The sequence below is a fragment of the Struthio camelus genome, chromosome 9 (assembly GCF_040807025.1).
Source record: "Struthio camelus isolate bStrCam1 chromosome 9, bStrCam1.hap1, whole genome shotgun sequence".
Lineage (NCBI taxonomy): Eukaryota > Metazoa > Chordata > Aves > Struthioniformes > Struthionidae > Struthio > Struthio camelus.
The window spans coordinates 6,129,444-6,149,382 of NC_090950.1; the positions used below are offsets into that span (position 1 = coordinate 6,129,444).

Below are 19,939 nucleotides of genomic sequence, written 5' to 3' on the forward strand. Positions count from 1 at the left end.
ACTGGCACTGATTAGATCTTACCCTGTAAGAGAGGAAATCCATTTGCGTCTATACTCAGCTCATACTTATATATCCAGCAAAGGCCTTCAACTGGCTGTTGGATTGCTCTTTCTTGGGTTTCAGAAGGAAATTGCAATTCTTTCATTTGAGCTAATTTTTTAGCATCCTTTAGGAAATGTGTTACCACACTCCATGCTGTAATTACTAGTTCTTTCTGTGCTGATTAAGTCAACTTATTTCTCTTCTCTATCCTTCACTTCGCTTAGATGTGCTAGTCGCTTTATTATCTTTCCTAGGCTCAGCTTGGAGCTGGATTGATTTCTTGACGTTTTTGGCTTCTCTCTTTGCAGGTAATAAAGGAGCTGTGGGGGTGTCATTCATGTTTAATGGAACCTCCCTTGGCTTTGTTAACAGCCATTTGACTTCAGGAAGCGAAAAGAAACACAGGTAAAACACATCCACCCCTCTCAAAAATGGATGTTGGCCTGGGGTGGAATTCTCTAGGCCATACTTGGAAGAAGGGCCCACCAGAGGGTCACAAGCAAGCTCTCCTGACCATAAAAGTCTATTAAATGTCTCCTGGGAGGGCAACACGTGCCAAAGACCCTGCTCATTCTGTCACCATTTAAGTGAGTGACTTCTGCTGTACAGCCATAACAGATGCAGGTGAAATGGACAGCAAAATGATTGCAGAGCCAAGTGTAAATATCTTGCCCAATACTTGTGTGACCTGTCATGCAAGCCCAGTACCTGAGGAAAACAATTCCTTGATTTGAAGTGTTTTGGAGAGATGCTGGAAGGCTTTTCCCATCCAGGAATAATGTGCTGAAGGAGTTTGTCTCCCTCCTCGCTGTGGGAAGTGCTGCGAGCATGGGAGCTGTGGTGCGCACCAGGGCATGGCTGAGAACAATCCTGCCTGGGGGAGCATGCCGAGGAATTACCCAGAGGGAGGGTGTGGAGCACGAAAATATCTCTGGGGTGGCTAATTCTGTACACCCAGCTGTAAAATGAGTTTCCATGGTCTAGGCAGTTCTGAGCAGCACAGGACTGGAAGGCAAAGATCCTGACACTGGTGGGAGATCAGCACACGCTCTGGGAGGAGCTGGAGCGCTTGCAAGGAACTGTCGTAGAAGCAAAGAGGAGCTAAAAAGAAAAGGTTGGCTTTGCCATCTTTCCTTGACCAGGACCCAGAAAACAGATGGCATGGGATTTCTGTGTAGGGTCTTTGCCACTGAGGGAGTCAGCATCTACGAAAGTGTTTCCCAGTGCCTGGAATAGCTGCCAAAATCTGGTTGTGTATTTGCTGATGAAAACTGATGGCAACAATCCAATGCTGGACTTCTAGGAGATGCAGCTCAGAAAAGCACAACCCCAGGAAGGGACAAAAGTGGCTTTAGGACAGCTTTTGACCCCTTCATTCAGGTGGAAGCAGTCTGACACCCAAGGCAGAGCAGGCAGGAGCTGCTGTAAGTGCCCTTGTCCCCCTCCTCACAGAGGGCTGCCCTCCTGCCCCACCAGCTCCCCGGGCTGCCCACGAAACAAGCTGCAGCAGGCGAGCAGCTGCCTGTGCTGGCCCGCACGTGCCTGCACCTACTCCCGCTCCTTCCCCTGGCTGCACCCCTGCTGCGTTGCTGGTTGCTCCCTCAGTTGCCAACGCTGTGAGATAGACTGGTTCACCTGGAGGCACCAAGCCCGTTCCCTGGGCCGGTCTCCTGCGATGCCGTGTGAGGCGAGCGTGGCAGGTTCTCAGCTTCCGATCTGCTCTTCTCTAGATGTTGAGCCAGACTGGTTCCTGCCTGGTAAAGCAGCAGTCTCTGCCAACCCAGGCACTTAGAAATTGCACAGCAATTTAGCATGTCAGGCAGATGTTTCTTGTCTTGACAGACGCAACCAGAACTACACGAGCATCCTGCGCTTCCTGACGCTGGGAGATAAGAAACTGAGTCCATTTAACATCACTCATCGCTTTACTCATCTTTTCTGGCTGGGAGACTTGAACTATCGTGTGGAACAGCCCCCAACGGTGAGGGACTCTGCTTGAATCCATGGAGAGACAGAATATTGTTGCTGTAGAAGTGCTATCTTTTTTTGATCCAGGGCAACATAGCATAAAAAGTGGCTTGAGAGGGGAGGCAAAGGGGATCCCCAAGGCATAAGCGTGACACCATCTGAGGGAGAGTAAGGCAATCCTCTTTGCCCTCTCCAAGGATTAATGGACCCATGGCGTACCAGGAGTGCCACCTGGCACCCTGTCTTTCTCCAGGCATCATCACTTCCCCAAATCTCCACAACCCTCCTTCCCACTGCAAGCGAGCATCTGTCTCTGAACAGCTAGATCCAGAGATTGCCTTTCTGCTCTATTTGGTTAGTTTATAATGGCTCAGAATAGGCAAACCGTAATAAAAACTGAATAGGCCTCAGCGGGTGGGAGACAGCAGCAAGTCTGGTGTTGATGTGGCTCTGGCAGTTGCGTGTATGTGGATGCTCATGCAGGGAGTGTGTGGAGATTTTGATGCCGGTTTTGACAGACACACATCCAGCCACGCAGCAAAGATCGGGGCCTTTCAGTGAATGGAAAAGTTGGGAAATGACGGGGGTATGGCTTTGTGAAGCAGTTGAGAAACATTTGCCGGCTTACCAGTGAGAGTATTTATAAGAAGGTTTTTGCATCATCTGCAGCTCTGCTGTTTCCCTGTTGGCAGGAAGCAGAGAATATTATCCAGAAGATCAGGCAGCAGCAGTATCCGGAGTTGCTGGCTTTCGACCAGCTTCTCATAGAGAGAAAGGACCAAAAGGTGTTTCTGCAGTTTGGTAAGATTCTGAATTTCTTTGGCAGGTTCCTCTCCCATTTCCTAGCAACTTTCTGTTGCGGGGCTGATGTTGCGGGGCAGGCAATGACTGTCTTACCCGGTTCAGGGTTCTCAAAGCCCAAACTGTAACAGAGCTATCTGTCTGTTTTAGAGGAAGAAGAGATAACTTTTGCCCCAACCTATCGTTTTGAGAGAGGTACCCGGGAGAAGTATGCTTACACCAAGCAGAAAGCTACAGGGGTAGGTGAAAACTGATTTCCAGCTCTTTCCCTTCAGAAATACATGCCAGAGCAGGGAAAGTAACTCCTACATTAGACAGTGACCTAAACCAATCTCTCCATCTTCTGCTCCTGTAGTGTTTTGAAAGGAGTCAACACACAAAGATTTGACACAAATACAGGGTGCTTGGGCAAGCGAATTTCCTGTTCTTCTTGTGAACTGGTCCTTTCCCTTCTTCTTGACGTTAGTTCTCCTTTGGTTTGCAGATGAAGTACAATTTGCCATCCTGGTGCGATCGAGTGCTCTGGAAATCATACCCCATGGTGCACGTTGTGTGTCAGTCCTATGGTGGGTAGATAACAGATTGTAGATAGCAAAGCAATCAGTCTGAAACGGAAATGATTCAGAGCAGAGTCTGTAGGATCTCCCTGCACTGCTAGGCACTCAGCATAGAGGGACCTGATGTTAAACCAGGCAGACTGGAGCCAAATCTCTCTGCCTGTAACCTTGCAAGTTTGGAAATTAATTCTGTTATTCTTTTATATGCAGAATACTCCTAAAACAGCTGCAGCTGTCCAGCTCTAGGCCACACTGTAGGATCACTTTACACCCGTTACTTCTTGGCAACGATAAACCTCTTTTCCTGTGCAGCTGCTACCAGGAGCTCCTTACTTGGTGGTGCCAGCAGGGCAGACCCTATACACACAATCCAGTCTGCAGGGCCTGGAGCTGCAAACATCTCTCTTCTATCAACTCCTATTCCAGGAGGACTGTGTGGTACCAAGAGGGCTGGCCTGCTCCCCTTCTTACTGAGAAGAAGCTTCACAAAAGTGCTGTGCTGGGAAGAGGGGAAACCCAGAAAACCTCTTCACAAAAGACCCAGATACTAGTTCCTGAAATGTCATTGACTATATCTAGGTCCAAGCAGCTGAGTATAATGCTGATGATTTCCTGTGCATGGGAGTGAGAGGAGGGCTATTGAAGTCCTTTGAGGGATAAGTTTGGACTGATCTGATCCCAGAACCTATGATGATGAGATGTGTGGTTAATTAAGCACCTCTAGAAAATCTGGCCTCGGTCTTCATGCGCTGTTCTGTTCAGTGCACTGGCCTTTCTGGGAGTCAGCGTATGCTTAGATCAAGTCAAGACCTCGCTCACCCCACTGTGACTCTTATGCCATGAGTTGCCCTGTAGCGCAGAAGTAGCCCTGGTGTATCCCTACATGATTTCCTGCCTTGTTAGAGGTTTAATTAACTGTGCACATTGCAGAGGTGAACCAGAAATTCTGCAAGTGCTTTTCATATTAGGGAAATCAAACTTTGAGAGCCGGTTGCAAAATGGAATGGTAGTGTCCTGTAACCAAACTCTCTATATTTTTACAAAACAGTTATATACTAATATAAGTATGCAGAAACTAATACAAGATTATGCAGAAATACCTTTGGCTAAAGACAGTTACCACAGCGACAGTTACGTTTTCTGGAAAACTACTGAACGATATTTCTGTGACAGTGATCTCACTGGAGCAGGGCAGAAACGCAGAGCAGTAACTGTCCTTCCTCTCTCGTTGGCAGGCTGCACCACTGACATCATGACGAGTGACCACAGCCCCGTCTTTGCTACCTTTGAAGTCGGAGTCACCTCGCAGTTTGTTTCAAAGAATGGTTAGTCAGGCTGAGGGCAAGTGCGCTGCCTTCCCCTGTGGCTATAAAATGCAATGAATTGTATAGCTGAAAGAAAAAGCTAACTTCTTAAAAAGCCCACTTAAAAATGCCCTCTGTCTATCTCCCACTGAAAACGTAATCGTTTCCCCTCCTTTTTCCTAGATTCAAAGTACACAGACTCCCAGGGGGAGATAGAGTTCCTGCACTGCTACGCGACTCTGAAGACCAAGTCCCAGACCAAATTCTACATCGAGTTCCACTCTAGCTGCTTGGAAAGTATGGCTCTGCCTGTCCTTATTCGTTGTGTCAGACTTCCCTGCCTGTTTGGATCAGCTCCTCTTCCTCTTGCTTTGATCTAAATAAATAGCTGGGCAGGTCATTTGTTTGACTGCAAAAAAAAAAGGGATGTCCTAGAGATTTGTTGTAGTTTGCAAGTCATCTTATACTGTCAGAAATATAATCCAAACAACACAGCCATTTAGCTGTAATTCATGCTTAGGCACGTAATCTTGTGATGTTTCTTCCATCTTGTTTGGCAATCTGATCATCTCTTTCTCTAAAGAGCAACCTGTGTTGTTCTTGCTTATTACATAAAAAAATCTCTGCTTAGCAAAGACTCGATTGATTAAATTTCTAATCATGCCTGCTGCAAGTGATTAGGTGCTTTCAAAATAAAGGATGTGCGTTATGCTAATACAAATTATTTCCTTCCCCTGGTTTGAAAAGAATAAATCAGAGGATCGACTTAAAGCGAAAGGAGAGATGCTGAGATGATTCTGCAAATGGGACTGTGTGTCAGTGCTACAGAATTTACTCTATCCCTGTGCTGCAGGGCTGAGTCTCAGCTGTTTATGTAACGTGAGCCTACATGCCCTTGCTGTGTTTTTTTTTAAGCGATCCCCCATCACAGGACTGCTCCTGTAACTGGGACAGCATGCCTTTGGTGTATGCTTCATCACATTATCGCATGTCAGAGAGCTGTGTCAAAGACAGTTCCATAAAAGATTATTTTTTGGCTGTATCAAAATTTGCATAAATTTCTATGGAAACAGTGTATTACGAATCTTAAATTAGAATTTCAAAAGTGTGCTATCTTGAGTGGCGTAGGAAGAGCTGTCATGTTCCTATCCTCCAGTCCATGCTTGCACTGAGCTTTTCAGTGCCAAGTTTAACTGTAAAATAAAACCATTTAACAATGCCCCAGTCAGATCACTTGTAAATTTACTGCGTAAACATTCACCCAAAGCTCAAACCTTAAACATCTTGCTACTTTTAAAACTTGTGTCCAAGTGGGAAAATAATTGTAGGTCTTTGGAAGATCTACCATCTGAAAAGGGATTTGTAGCCAAGTTCTTGCTGTCTCTCTTCTGATGAACTCCTTTCTCATCACTTTGTAGCTTTTGTAAAGAGCCAGGAAGGAGAAAACGAGGATGGGAATGAAGGGGAGCTTGTGGTAAAGTTCGTTGATGCTCTTCCAAAGGTAAACCGAGACTACATTTCCATATCCGTATGGAAGAGAAGCCTTCCACTTGTATCCCATAAGCAACATTAAGTCTTTTGCTGATATAAATACTAATTTCAGGAACAGGGTTGTGGTCTTGTTTACACTTAAAAGAGTTTATAAGGATGCAGGATGAGTTTAAGCTAAATGGAGTATATTATAAGAAGGAAAGGACTTTCTTGCCAGTACACTTGTATCTGTATTGGGAATTTTTCTGGCATGATTATGTTACTCAGGAGTGTAACTCTTTTCTCACCTTTTCAGTGAACATAATTGTGCTGATAAGTCTTTTGAACAGGCCTAGGTTTTGTTTTAGATGGAAGATAAAACAGCCTAAGGAGTAACTCTGTCCCAAGGTTTCCTTGCCCTGTCAAACAATGTTTCTTCTTGGTGTTTTTGAGAAAAGTTAACTAGATATTTTTCACCTGTGTTAAAAAGACCGTCAATGGTCAGCAGTAGTATTGTATGCTTCAGTGTCAGAGACAAGTCCTGTCCTTGAGACTGGAGCTGTTCTCCATTTCCTGGCATGGTGGGAGCTGGAAGAACTATCAGAGCTCTTGGGTTTGGAGCAAATGTACAAGTCAGTACCTTTCCGAATAGCCCAAAAGAAGAACTGCTGACTCTGGAAAGAATGCCATATACAGATAGACTGGGGAAAGACTTTACAATAAGTAATTGTAGCAACAGCCGAACAGATCTTTGGGAGCACACTCTAATCAGAGTCCAGATTAGAGCACTCCTTCTAGGGCACTTTTCAGTACTGCACTGTAGGAAAAAACTGCAGTTCAGCCCAACGTGAGTGTTTGCTTTGTAGCATCCTGTCTGTCATGCTGGGTGTGAGAGTGGGGGTCTCTAAAAAGTGTGTCGTGTTTTACCATCAACCTCCAAACTCCACAAAGTGATGCTGAGTCTGGGGTTGAGGGTCTGTCGAGCTGAGTTTTGACCATTCTGGACTGAGGCACAAAGGGAGAACTTTGTGCACGTAGACCTCTGATTGTATTGACCCCCATGAACTTGTCTTTGCAGCTGACTCCAATTATTTCAGACCCAGAATACCTGCTGGATCAACACATCCTGATCAGCATTAAGTCATCAGACAGTGATGAATCTTATGGTAAGTGTTTAGCTCCAAAGTTCTGGATGAGTCAAAATCTACTTAGATTTTTCCAAATCACTGGAAGAGTGGGAGAGAACAGAGGTAACTATTACAGGCTGAGCATCTATGATGTGAATTCTGATTTAGAACTCAATACATACAAAAATACATTTTATGAGGTAATAACGAACAGAGGACTGTGAACTAGAGGCATCATCTGTGTAAGCTTTACCACCTCCAAAAGAGCAGCAACTTAAAAAGAAAGCGCTCTGCTGGAATTAAGTGTGAGGTCGGCTTTAAATGCTTAGTGTTTAAACGGGCTTATTCAGGACATGTAAATCCTGCTTCAGTTGCACTTGCTTGAAGCATTTCTCCTGGCTACAGCGTATTCATTGTCAGTGCTGCCTGCTTCCAAATTCTACTCAGTCAGAGACTCCATCCAGGGAAGGCTTTTTGCTGAAATCCCATTAACTGACATGGCAGTCATGGGCTCGTGATTTTCTTACCAATAATGGAAGCTCAGAGCTCTGTAGTCACCTACTGATGCCTGAAATGCCCAAATCCTTCTCACATATGTGAAGAAATGAAATGAATGCCCCTTATCTCCCAAGAGATTTTACAGTCCTTACTGTAATCCAAAGCAGATTCTCCCCAGTAAGCTCAGCCCTGTCTGCACAATGACAGTATATGACTGACAGGAGAAATGGATTTCAATGCTTTGTTTCCCAGTTCCAGACTTACTCCTTGTCCTCTAGGTGAAGGCTGCATTGCCCTGCGAATAGAAGCAACGGAATCCTTAGTTCCTATCCACACTGTGCTGACACACCATGGTGAGAAAACGGGAGTCTTCCAGGGTGAAATCAAGTTACAGACATCGCAAGGAAAACAGAGAGAGAAACTGTATGGTAAGGAACTGGATCATCCCCGCAGTGGTCACTCCAGAGTATTTCCACCTTGATAAAGGCGTCATAATTGTCAAGGAATTGAAAATTGCCCTTGCAGTGCTTTTGGTTCCAATCAGGCAAGAGCTTTTGATGCTGCCTGCAAAGATGTAAATATCATTCATTCTCAGGAGCATACCTGTGCTTTTTTGGAAAGGCGCAGCAATTACATTTGGGTTTGTCTTTTTCATCATTCAAGTAAATTCAGCAGGCTGAGAGAGCCCCCTGTCTGTCACTGATACTGATTCTGTTGAGCTGCGATACCATATTTCCGCTTGCAGTGGCTATATGGCAGGGTCCCAAAGCGCTCCAGGCACCTGGGGAACCTCTACAAAGAGCATGCGAGACTCTTAAGCAGCAGTTCCTCAGCTAACAAATTACAAGCCTTGCTTATCATCTTGCTGCCTGTTGTTCTCCTTCAGAATACAAAAGTTAAATGTGTATTTCCTTAGAAATGAGAAATTGTTCTCTGGCTGTCAGCTGGACACTAGCTGCGCCAAGTGACCAGCTATTGTAATTGCCAAAGACAGAGTAGGAAGGCATCCAAATCCATTCATATCAAGGCAGCAGAAATGCTTTCTGTTGCTTTCAGTTCAGGAAAATACCATGTTTGCCCTACATGCTATTTTCTTGATGCCATATCTGTTTCAAAGCCATAATATAAAGCCCAGATATCACTGACATCATTTATTTCTAAGTGTCTGTTTGACAGTGAGTTGCTGAAGCCAGCCTCTCAAGAAAAGAAGTCCTACCAGGCCTTTAGCATTGCATAATTCTTGCTTCTCTAGAATTTTATGTTCTGAAAACGGTTATTAAGCATTGTTTAAATCTCAGTAGCCTTCCGAGGTAGGGCGTAACACTCAGACTGACTGCTTTGTTGCTGTTCTTGAGGAAAAGTCTTTACTAAGCATTTTTACTCCGACAGTTTTTCATCAAACAGTTAAAATAATAATACAGTTTCAAGTGATTGAGTCATTATGAAGGTAGATTAACCTAACACCTTTTATTTCACAACTAGAATGAGCTAAGAGGGTATTACGGCCAGTTACCGCAGGTCAGCTAACAGGACCCGTTAGTGCTGGCGTGCAACTGCTTTGGATTGCGTAGCCCTAAATTTTACGAATGTGCTTAATTTTACCTGAGTAGCCTCATTACATTCACAAGGAGTACGCTTGGTGGTAAAATGACTTGTATGTGACTGTTCTGGGGATCATGGCATTTGTTTTGTGAGTATTTCAGGACAGACTTTGTCTTTCCTGTGTCAACAAAGCATGATATACATTGATCAGCAGTTGAAAGCATAAGACCAACAGCACTGTTTAAAGCGAGCTCACTGACCCATTCTGATAGACAGAGAGATGCCTTAATAGAAGCAGTAATATGGAAAACTTAGGGAAATAGAATCCGAAGCCACCAGAGCACTCTTTTTATGCCTTTTCTTTTCCTCCAGACTTTGTCAAGATTGAACGTGATGAAATTGCTGGGCAGAAACCAAAGAACATCAGTAATTTAGAACCTAACAAAGATTGGGATCAGACTAACAGGTAAAGGGCAAGCGGGTAAGTCAGTTACAGTAAAGTAGTTGTCTCAACGAGTGCAAAGCTGGGCTTGCTGTGAGAGCGGTATTAATAGGCAGGATGAGCACTGGAAAGCTGCCTTTGTGGCCCTTTGGTCAGGACTGCTCAGTGCTTTGGGGTCCAGAGCTTCAAAAGATGAGAGTGCATTAGTCAGACTGGGTCCCTGCGCCCCACTTACACCTCGTCTTAAAAAGGACTCTTTTATTTCCAACAGAAAATCAAAATGTACCCATCTGATGGCCAAAGAGGCAGCAGCCATTGCTCGCTATTGGGGGAGCGCTTCCTCTTCTCCAGACACCCCAGGAAAGGATGATATGTTACGGTAATTGTGCTGCTTTACCTCTGCCAGCTTGGGGTGGGAAGCAGCGCTCAAACTGCCTGCCTTTCCCTTTCCAAGAGTCACAGGACCCTTCTGGGTAAGGCTGTCTTTTCGCTCCCGTCTCAGTGTTGTCACAGGGCACATTTCTTTCCAGGCAGCTTCTTGCCTTCTGCCTGCCAACTTATATGGATGCAGCTCAAAAGGCCAAATGTCTCTCCTATTGTTCCAGTAGCATATTCCTACTCTACACAATGCTGCGCAGCACCGTAATCTGCCTCTCGCTTGGAGCCGTCCTGCTGTAGCTGCCAGATGAGCTGCTGGACCCAGAAACCTGTAAAAGGATTGCTAGGTCCTATATGTGACTGCAGAAGCTGAGTGCTAATATTCTCTGCAGCCTGCAAATGGAAGCGTCTGCCACAGCCACAGGAACTATTTGGGGTTGGAGGAGGTTGCCTTGACCTAGCTGCTTCCTCTCCAGTGACCCAGGGGAGGGAGGCGCTAACAGGACTCCCACTTACTCTCTTATTCTAAAGCAACAGTGACAAAAAAAAACAGTAGGTGGTATTGAATCAAACCAGTCAGTGGGCTCTGACTCCCTTGTAGTTGGCAGGGAGACAGAAAAAAAATGTATTTCTGCATGTATCTTCCTAACAATATTTCTTCTCTTCAGCAGCTCCACTCCCACAGACATCAGCAACCCCAACTACATGGGAATGGTTGCTTTCTCTCAGCAACCCTCTGCAAGCAGCCAGCTTAAGCAGATACCTTCACCAGACCAGCCGCCTTCTCTCTGGAACTATGAGCAGCCACCCAAAGAGAGCACCTCCATAACGGGACAGAAAGAGTCATCCTCCACATCACCCTCCTTGTCACCTCTATCTCCAAAACCATCCCTCCAGCCTACAGTAAACCGAAGCATTTGTAGTAGGAGTCAAGAGCATCTGTGAGTCTTTGCCTTTTGCACTGGGGCTATTTCCCTTCTCTCTTGCCATTCTGCACAGTCACTGTTTCATTATCTGTGTGGAGATTTCAAAGTACAGCTTGTTGTTTCGGCCTTTTTCCTCTAGAATCGGGAAAAAATAAGGGAAGGTCAGGAGCAGACATCACATACTCAAAGGAAACTAGTGTAGTACCGAGGAGGTAAAAGGAAAGCAAAAAATCTTTTGTAAAAGGAAAGCAAAAAATATGCGTATATGTTTAATTTCCTATCAGCTGGGTTCTAGAGAGAAAAAAAGAAAAGAAGACTACAGAGCTGACTGTAGTAACACAGAATAGGGAAGGGTAGGGCATAGCCCTTTCCACTCGGTGGGAAGGAGAGCTACTTCACATGTTATATATGGAGTACTTAAGCCGAATTTCTCCTTATGCTACTATAAAAAGGTCCAGCTTGCTATAGAAGTTAGTATCCATGTGCCACATCTGTCACAAGTCTTGATGCGAAATTTCAATTCCGCCATATATTGAAATATGTTCTTTACTTACCAAACGTAATAAAGGGATGAGGATACTCCGCTCTTGTACTTCTGTGCAACCGGTGTCCTCATTCCAGACCTCTTCCTCATACTGATAACTGCTTGTCTGAGTCCGGGCTAGAGTTCACTGGTGAATAAATTTGATGCTCTATAAGCCAGAGTTTGCAGAAGTCATAGCTGCAAGCATTGCCTCAACCTGATATGCACCTGGCAGCGCTTCTTCATCATGCTCTCAGCAGTCTGCTCCTTCATGTAAAGACCTCCAGCAGATCACTTGAAGCAAGGAGCCCAGATCATTTGAAAACACCCGAGAATACGCGCCACTCATCCCTCTTCTGCTCTGTTCAGTGATACTGTGGCTGATTGTTTAAGTATTTTGGCTGTGCTCCAGATGAAAGCCTTGCCAGTTCGAGTCCACTCAGACAAGAACCACCAAACCTCCCTTGTCCCATTGCACAGCTGTGCTCTCATTCAACTCTGAGCCTTCTATTAATGTTAATTCAAAGGGCTCAGCTCTGCACACAGTGTTTTTCTTTCCCCACAGTAAATAGCTTTTACTTATATATTGTACATTTGGGTGCATCAAGGAGTTTTATTCCTTCCCTAAGAATACCGTGTGGCATTGATAGCAAGAGGAGATTGACCTACTTGTAAGATGATATAGTGTGATGTGAGCTCTTGTAAGATGATATAGTATGATGTGAGCTCTTGTGTTAACTGTCCAGTCAGCCGTTTCAATCCTCTCTGCCAGATCTGAAGATTTTTGTGAATATTTAAATTCAGATTTGTGCAGGTAACAGAGCCATCACAGCGCTTGGCACAGTTTGGCTCAGTAACTGATACCTGTTTAAAGAGAAACCAAGCGTCACATTGACCACACTGTAGTCCAGCAGGGAGTTTGTACAGCACAAAGTCTGTCTGCTCTCAGCTATCGTATGAATAAAGATTAAACAAAAAAAACCTACGCAATTCTCTCCCCTCAGGTTTAATGGTTATCCTGTTGCCCCCTTGCATACTCAATTTAATTTTATCGTGCTCATTTCCTATTCATTTTCCCTTTAAATCAGTGAGTGCCTCTCGCCTGCTCTTTACAAGTCTCATTTTTACACTGCTTTGATGACTGTAGGCCACGTGAACTGGGGAAAAACACAGCAGAGCCTTTGCTTCAGGAGGAAGGACAGCAAAAGCCCGAGATGTTTGAGAACCCACTATATGGCTCCATGGGCTCTAAGGGGAAGGCAGCATCAAAGAAAGAGCCGGAATACCCCAAGGCCCCGCGAAAAGAGCAGCCACCCCTGCATGATCAGAGTTTTCATCTCACAAAGCTACAAGAGTCGGAGAGCAGCAAGACCTCCAGCAAACAGCCGTCGCCACCTTTCCTGGTGCCCACACAGCGATTCCGCTCCTACACCTGCTCTAGCCAAACTGAGGAAAAAAACACGGGTGAAAAGACTCAAGGCAAACCGAAGGTGACCACGTCGTTGGAAAACTCAGCGCCGCTCAAAACTCTCATCAAGCCGTCGCGGTCTGAAGTCAGCTCAAGCGTGCAGGGACAGCTCAACAAGCCGCCCCTTCCCTCGAAGAGCCGGGCAGTACTGGACATGCAGAACTCCAAGGGCCGAGACTATCGGGACAGTTCAGAGCTCCCGCACTCCGGGAAGCATCGGACTGAAGAGGGGCCAGTAGGCAGGACGACCACACCGGTGTGTTTCTCCTGGGAGTAAGGGGACGGGGGGGAGTTTTACTAGACTTTGGTTTCATGGTAGAAAACTCCTAGAGAAATACTGGCTTCATCGCCTTGCCTCCGCTGTGTATTTCCTGACCGAGCTCAGAGCACTGTCCCACAAACCCACAAGGGCTGCAGAGCGCAGGAGGCGAGGGAATACCTTAAAGCAGTATTGCTGCAGAACACATTGTGTTGTGAAACCATGGCCTTAGTTTTGCATGAAGTTTTAATTTCTTCTGGACTGTTTAAAGTTTCGGAGCCAGAGGAGGAATGCAAACACTCAGCTGCCTTGTTGCTCATTTGATTCATACTGCATTATTTCTGAGAACGCCAAAACTTGGCTGGGCACAGAACAAAGCTACTCTATAGGCTGATACATTTGCTTTGCTATAATTAATAAAACGATAATTAAAATTAGTTATCTATGGAAAACACTTATCAAATGGAAACAGTGTTGTCCAAACGCATTACTGTAGAAATAACAAATGCCGTGCGTTTGCACAATGCAACTGCAGTCATTTCAGTGTACCATCGTGCAGCTCTCACCACTGTTTTTTATTTAAAACTAAAAGGAAATATCTATTTTTCTGGGTTGCTTTTTTTTTCACTGACTCATTAACTGGATCAGAAGGAGTAGGGGAGGGTTTAATATGTGGGTCTGGGGCAAAAAGGGAGCCCTCATGAACAAGCCGTCGTGTTTTTTTCTTCTCCATACAAATTTACAGAATTGACAATAGGCAAGCTGATGTCTTCTTTTGTCTCTACAGTGAAAACAACATGGCAGATGTCACCCTAGGAGAAATCCTGATGGGAAGAAAGATGGAGATTACTGCTTCGTTCACATTGATATCTTCTGGTCTGGTGCTGAAAAGCCTGGGAATTTTTATTTTTGAGAGCGTATCTCTCTCACTATGGTTGTGAAAGTGTTCTAGCTGAAAAACTTGCCCTACGTTGCTCAGACCAAGAGGAGCCAGGACCACAGTAACAAATGCATGTTAGCCTTTTGTAGTGTCACTTTGGTACTTCTTTTAAGAGGCAGATGGTTAAATACACACATTAGTAAATGTTTTGAAAAGGAAGGTACGGTATAAGGACTAGGAGATGGAAGAGGTGTATTCAAAGAGTGCCCTTTGTACAAAAGCAAAATTCTTATTTTGAGTTACAGGATTCCTCTTAAAGAATGATAAACGTTAAAAGAAAGCATCTTGAAAGCGGTACAGCTCCAAAAGCATGTCATATCCATGGAGAAAGGAGTTAGGGGAGGGAGGGAATCAAGTCTGAATAGCAGATACTAATGAATGTCACATACTGTCAAAGGAGCCAGCCAGCTTTGCCTCTTGTGTGGTCTCCCAGGCTGCATACGTGGATTCATGCTGAGTGTGAGGGCTGGCCCTCGGCACTTTGGCCCTTTTTTTCTAGCAGGTAGTGCTTTTTTACCCCTAACAAACAAAGTGAAATGGCAGAACTACATGCAGAAATGGGAGAGAACTGGCCGGGTCCATGTGCAGCCTAGGAGTATAGCTGCCAGAAGGGACAGCAGTCGTTCCAGCCTCTCTTATGGCAAGGACTCTGCTTTCGAAGGACACTGGCTGGCTGGTTTCGTCGCATTCTCAATAGATTAATGCTGACTTTACTGTACACTTTTGTTCATTGACTGAGAATGAATAATGTTAACATACCTGTAATTTCTATTATATTCATGTTAAGTATTAATACAGTGGTTACAATGAAGCCATGCCTGTTTGTGACTTGATCCTTGCTGTTGATTACTTAAAAATAATAAAATAGTCACCTTTCTAATCATTCCTTATTGAAAATTGAGAACTACCTGCCACATGATTCAGCTTTAGTCCGATGCTACGCCAGGTCACCTAGAGACAGAAGTCCCTGCCCAGAAGAAACGCTGAAGGCGCGGAGGAGTGCAGGGAAGCCGTAACAGTGCCGCTGCAGAGCTGCGACTGAGCACGCATGCGTTTGTGTGCACAGACCCTCTGTGGATGCAACTGCTTTAGAAACTAGCACCTGCTAGCAGGTACCGTTACCCACTGTATGTATATGGAAGAGGGACAGTCGGTTTCTTAGCGCAGAAGAGGCCGAGCATGGGCTTCTGAGAATGGGTGGGAGAGGACAATCTGTCCATAGAAACCTTTTGCAGAAAGAGATTTTCCTACCATAGAGGCGGGCGTTTCAAGGCACCACTACTGAAACACCTTGTAAGGCTCTGCAGCCTACAAGTCAGCAAGACAGTCCATGAGCTTACACTCCTCTTGCTTTATTCAACAGAACCCTCCCTGGGTACTCCTAATAATTCAACAGCTGTGGTACTTCCCTGGCCCTAGGGAGGGTTTCACTTTCCTATTTCAGATTCCAGAAGAACTGGTACAGCCATTGAGTAACCTTCCTGGGACAGGGGAGTTTTCTCACCAGTATGAAGAGCTAGACCATTTCCTACTGAATTCTGTGGTGTGTTCATGTATATTTGGAGATGAAAACATGTGACAGATTTTCTGCAAAAAGTTTGCAACCTCTCAATAATTAGGCAGGCTAACCTTCTCTGTGAGGCTAGTATTTTTCCAGTGACTTCTTAAGCTGTGAAAAAGAAAGTATATTCCCGAAAGTTTGCAAAGTAACAGCTTGACATAAAGCAAAGATAGCTCCTTCTTGCAGAAATATCCTCGTAATTGGGAATACAGTATAAATTTGGCCCAGATTTACAGATGAGCAGAATACAAGAACGCTGGACTTGTTAAGGGTCTGATGGAAACGTATAATATAAGATGCAGGTACTTGATTTGGCCTGTCCTTTAGAAAGGCATATTGCCGGAGGAGGCTCTTTGCCACGCTTGCAGAAGAAAAAAACGTGTTACTATTCAGAGGCTCAAGAGTTGGATAAGGATTATCACTTGTCGCACCAAAGAGAGTCTGAGCTATTGTCCATGCTGAGCTATTGTCCATGACAAGAACGGTGGCAAATGCCACACGATCTCTTCAAGGGGAAAATGATCAGAAGAAGACTCTGAAAGAGCTTTCTCAGGGCTCTGTAGAAGAGAGACTTCGAAGGTGAGTAGCTTAGACATACAGTGGTAGGAATGGGCTGGTGCAAGAAAGAAGTGAGACTGCGTAATGCTTTTCTTTGTGGTAGGACCAGCTGTATCTGGAGATGACAGAGTTGATACACCAACTGCGGGAGCTTTCCAGATGTAAATATTAGGAAATTAAATTTAACAAACAGGACTTGTGCTTATGGGTTGGTTTGTTTGTTTGTTTCTGTGCGTGTTCATAGAGGTGGTTCAAGACACAGATAAAATTGATGGGGACCAAATACAAGCTGCTGCTTTCTCAGACAGCCCTGGGCCCATGACTTTCTATCCCCTAACCAGGCTCGCTGCTTTTACTACATTTTTCTGCCATCGTATTACAGTCCAACCAAGCTAGTACAAATAGTGCAAGTGGAAGGTATGAACTGAAGGGTGTGAATTGTCCAAAAATTGACTGATTTCTCCCAGATGCAGCTCCTAACCTCAACCTTTGAGCTTCCTTTATTTTAAGATCTTAAAATAGCTGCAGTCTTAGTGTACTTATTTCCATGGAGACCTAGCTGTCAAAAATGCTTCAAGTATCTAGCTACAGGATATAATGTTGTAGCACACAGTGACTTTTTAAAACCCAGGTTCCTGCCGGAGCCGGATGCATCTAACACAAGCTTTCTTGTCCTCTGAACAGTAAAACCATCACAGGGAGCTGTTGGAAGCTTTTCTAAAATGTTGCAGCAGGCTATAGATTTCCTTCCTGGTAAAGGTAGGCTCTTACAGAAAATGGTTCAAGGAGGAGTGAAAATAGGGGAAGAAAAAAAGAAATAAAGGTGAGTTAGTCACTATAAAAAAAGCAAGAGGATAATTTCAACATTCTTAGAAGTCACGTTGTTAAGGCCCCTAGTCTACTGGAGCCAAGCACTCTTCTGAATTCTGCCAGTGATTTTCTATATCGCTTAAAGCTAATCATTTTGTTGCTATCCTCCCCTTTGTTTTTAGAATAAAAGGCTTTCTAAAATTTTTACCACATCTTGGTTTTCCTTGTTATTTTCCTATTCAGTTAGTCCACATTATGAGTGAAGGGATGCGTTGTCCAAAAATGCATTGATTTCCCCCAGCTGCAGCTCCTGATTTTTATAACTTTTTGAAGGCTCAGATATTTTTTACGATGAGACTGTGGATGTCAGGAATAGCTGACTAGCCAGGATGACCCAGAGTGATTCCCAGAGAGATAGATCCTCTCCTAACTAATGGCTCCAGGTGGCAGCCATCATTGTGGATGGCCATAGGTGGCTGGGTTTGGCTGGAAATGCACAACATCCAAATACTTATTTTTTATTTCCCTAACCTCTTCCAGAGAAATCCACTTCCCACTCTAGGATACTTACTAAAGGGTCTCCATCCCTACCCTGATTCATTGTCTCCCGTAGCCATAACGTAAGTGACAGATGCAGCAGGAGAACGGTGGATTGTGTAGTAGGAAAGTTGAGTGGAAGGTGAAGGCTTCTCCTGAGCTGCAATAGCAATCAACAGTTTGGTGCTATAACACATGCTAGTTGCATCTGCGTGATGCTTGTTTTGTTGAGGGTAACGTATTTAACGGGGGAGTCTATGACTTCCCCTATTTTCTGTGCACAGCCGAAGAAGAGCGGAGTGCAGCTGGAAGAGCGTCTCATTACAGCAGCTGCTCACATCTGCCACCGCAGAGGAGGGTGCGATCACCTGCACGTTCCTGCGAGCGCTTATGGAGGGGACTCGTTATGCAAATGGCAGCGAATCCAAATAGTCGTTTTAACATGCCAAATTTCCCTGGTGTAGAAAAGGTTTTAGCTGCAGAGGTACAAGATGTTCTTTCTATATATATAAGCAAACATCAGATTATTATTCACATGAATATGAAAAAGATCTCTTTATTACTTCCACTGTGTGCGCATGATGTTGCTTCAAATGTGGCTCTTAATAAGAAGCATTTTAGGATTGAATTTGTGTTAAGACTTCTGATGTCTTTCAAAGATTCCTTTACCGTTGAATCCCAGGATGACAGAAGAAAGGGTTTTTTTTTAGCCTACTGTAATTTGCTTTATTTTTTATGCTGCATGATAAGACAAAAATGATGACTTCTGAGTACAAAATATCTGTGAGCTTTTGTTCTCAATTCATTACCATTATCCTGTTTTATTAATTTTATTTGCAGATCATCTTTGTACTAGCTCCCAAGGTAGCTAAGCAAAAGGTGCACCTTAGACATGCAGGGGTTAATTCACGTTCGTAGAACTATCTGCTGGTTCACAATGTATGAATCCGCTCTTAATTGCAACCATGGTTTATTTTTGTCACAATTCTGCTTAATTTGATTACAGCTACTAGAGATGAATAAAATAAAGGTTTGCCCCAAGAGACTCAGTTGTTGCAAACATATGTGGAAGGGCTTCAACATATACTTTTTGGTGAAAACTAATTGACACTCTTCTGTAGCATTCAGAGAATTGTAATCAAAGCTGTATTCTCAAAAATCCAATATTGCAGGAGACATCATGAAGACTAGACATGAACATTTGCTGCGATTTGGGGGGCTCGACTAAATGCTCTCCATAGGTCCCTTCCAGCCTCAACTGTTGCGTGATTCTGTGATTATATGTAAATGAAAACGCAAAGATTTTATGCCAGTGACGGTAATCTGCTAAAGATTTCACTTATTATTAGCACTTTATTGCATTTTTTTTTCAAGGTCTGGACTCCATTACATGCAGAGTAGGTTACTCTCTTGCATTATAAAGCATTAGCTTCTATCAGAACTAGTTGAAATAAAGGTGGCAGACAACAGGGTAGTTAAGTGTCGGGCTCCGAAGGAATAGATGAGTGGGAACGGATGAAGGAGAGAGGGTCCAGGAACAAGCAGAAATGTTGCAGAAAATCTCGTAGAGAACCTGTGGAACGTGACACAGGTTCAGGAACGTGACATAATGAAGCAGGACGGAGGTGGGTAGAAGCAGTCTCCAACACAAACAGGATGACCCAGGGAAGAGAAGAAGGAAAAACAGCACAGAAAATGGAAAAGAAACAAGACCTTTGCAACAAAAAGGATAAAGAGTTAGCATTGACATCATGGCTGCTCCGTACTTTACAGCAATTTGCCTCTTCACAGTTATAGCTTGTGACACAAAGAAAATGAGCACATGTGGGAAATGTTCACTCTTTTTGAACGCAGATGCCAAAACAAAGCCTAAATTGAAAATAGACCCTGAAAAGTGATATAACCCATTCACCATACCCGCAAAAGATAAACTCAGATGCTCTGCAGAAGAGTGCTCTTGCTCACTGGCGTCGTACACCTCCAGTGCTGGAGTTTCTCATCGGCCTCAAGCATCCTGTCCTACAGCTTCACTAGCCTTATCAGCGTCTCCTAATGTCTAATATGCATTTTTTGCTGAATTATAAACCCTTTTAGTCTTGTCTTGTCCCCCACGAACAAAAAGATCGGGTTATTGTCTTCCTTTTCTGACAGAACGTATTTGCACACTGCTCTCCTGCTTCCCATCAGCCTTCTCTTCCTTATACTACGCAATGCTAACCGTTTAAAG

At 44.3% G+C, this 19,939-nt stretch overlaps 1 protein-coding gene across 5 annotated transcripts in view; it reads left to right on the forward strand.

Moving 5' to 3' along the window:
* The window catches only part of INPP5D (inositol polyphosphate-5-phosphatase D), a 54,802-nt gene extending 39,659 nt beyond the window's left edge, over nt 1-15,143 (forward strand). For 3 of the 5 annotated variants that reach the window (XM_068954867.1, XM_068954869.1, XM_068954870.1), the window contains 15 exons: nt 352-448; nt 1,886-2,024; nt 2,704-2,812; nt 2,963-3,051; nt 3,297-3,378; nt 4,605-4,694; nt 4,857-4,970; nt 6,092-6,174; nt 7,222-7,309; nt 8,047-8,196; nt 9,683-9,776; nt 10,024-10,131; nt 10,799-11,071; nt 12,727-13,303; nt 14,094-15,143. In XM_068954867.1, coding sequence (XP_068810968.1) covers nt 352-448; nt 1,886-2,024; nt 2,704-2,812; nt 2,963-3,051; nt 3,297-3,378; nt 4,605-4,694; nt 4,857-4,970; nt 6,092-6,174; nt 7,222-7,309; nt 8,047-8,196; nt 9,683-9,776; nt 10,024-10,131; nt 10,799-11,071; nt 12,727-13,303; nt 14,094-14,096 — 2,096 coding nt within the window. In that variant the 3' untranslated portion in view covers nt 14,097-15,143. Of the gene's footprint in view, nt 1-351; nt 449-1,885; nt 2,025-2,703; nt 2,813-2,962; nt 3,052-3,296; nt 3,379-4,604; nt 4,695-4,856; nt 4,971-6,091; nt 6,175-7,221; nt 7,310-8,046; nt 8,197-9,682; nt 9,777-10,023; nt 10,132-10,798; nt 11,072-12,726; nt 13,340-14,093 lie in introns of those variants that run through there. The other 2 variants (XM_068954868.1, XM_068954865.1) reach the window with 2 other exon arrangements.
* The last annotated feature ends 4,796 nt before the right edge of the window (nt 15,144-19,939 follow it).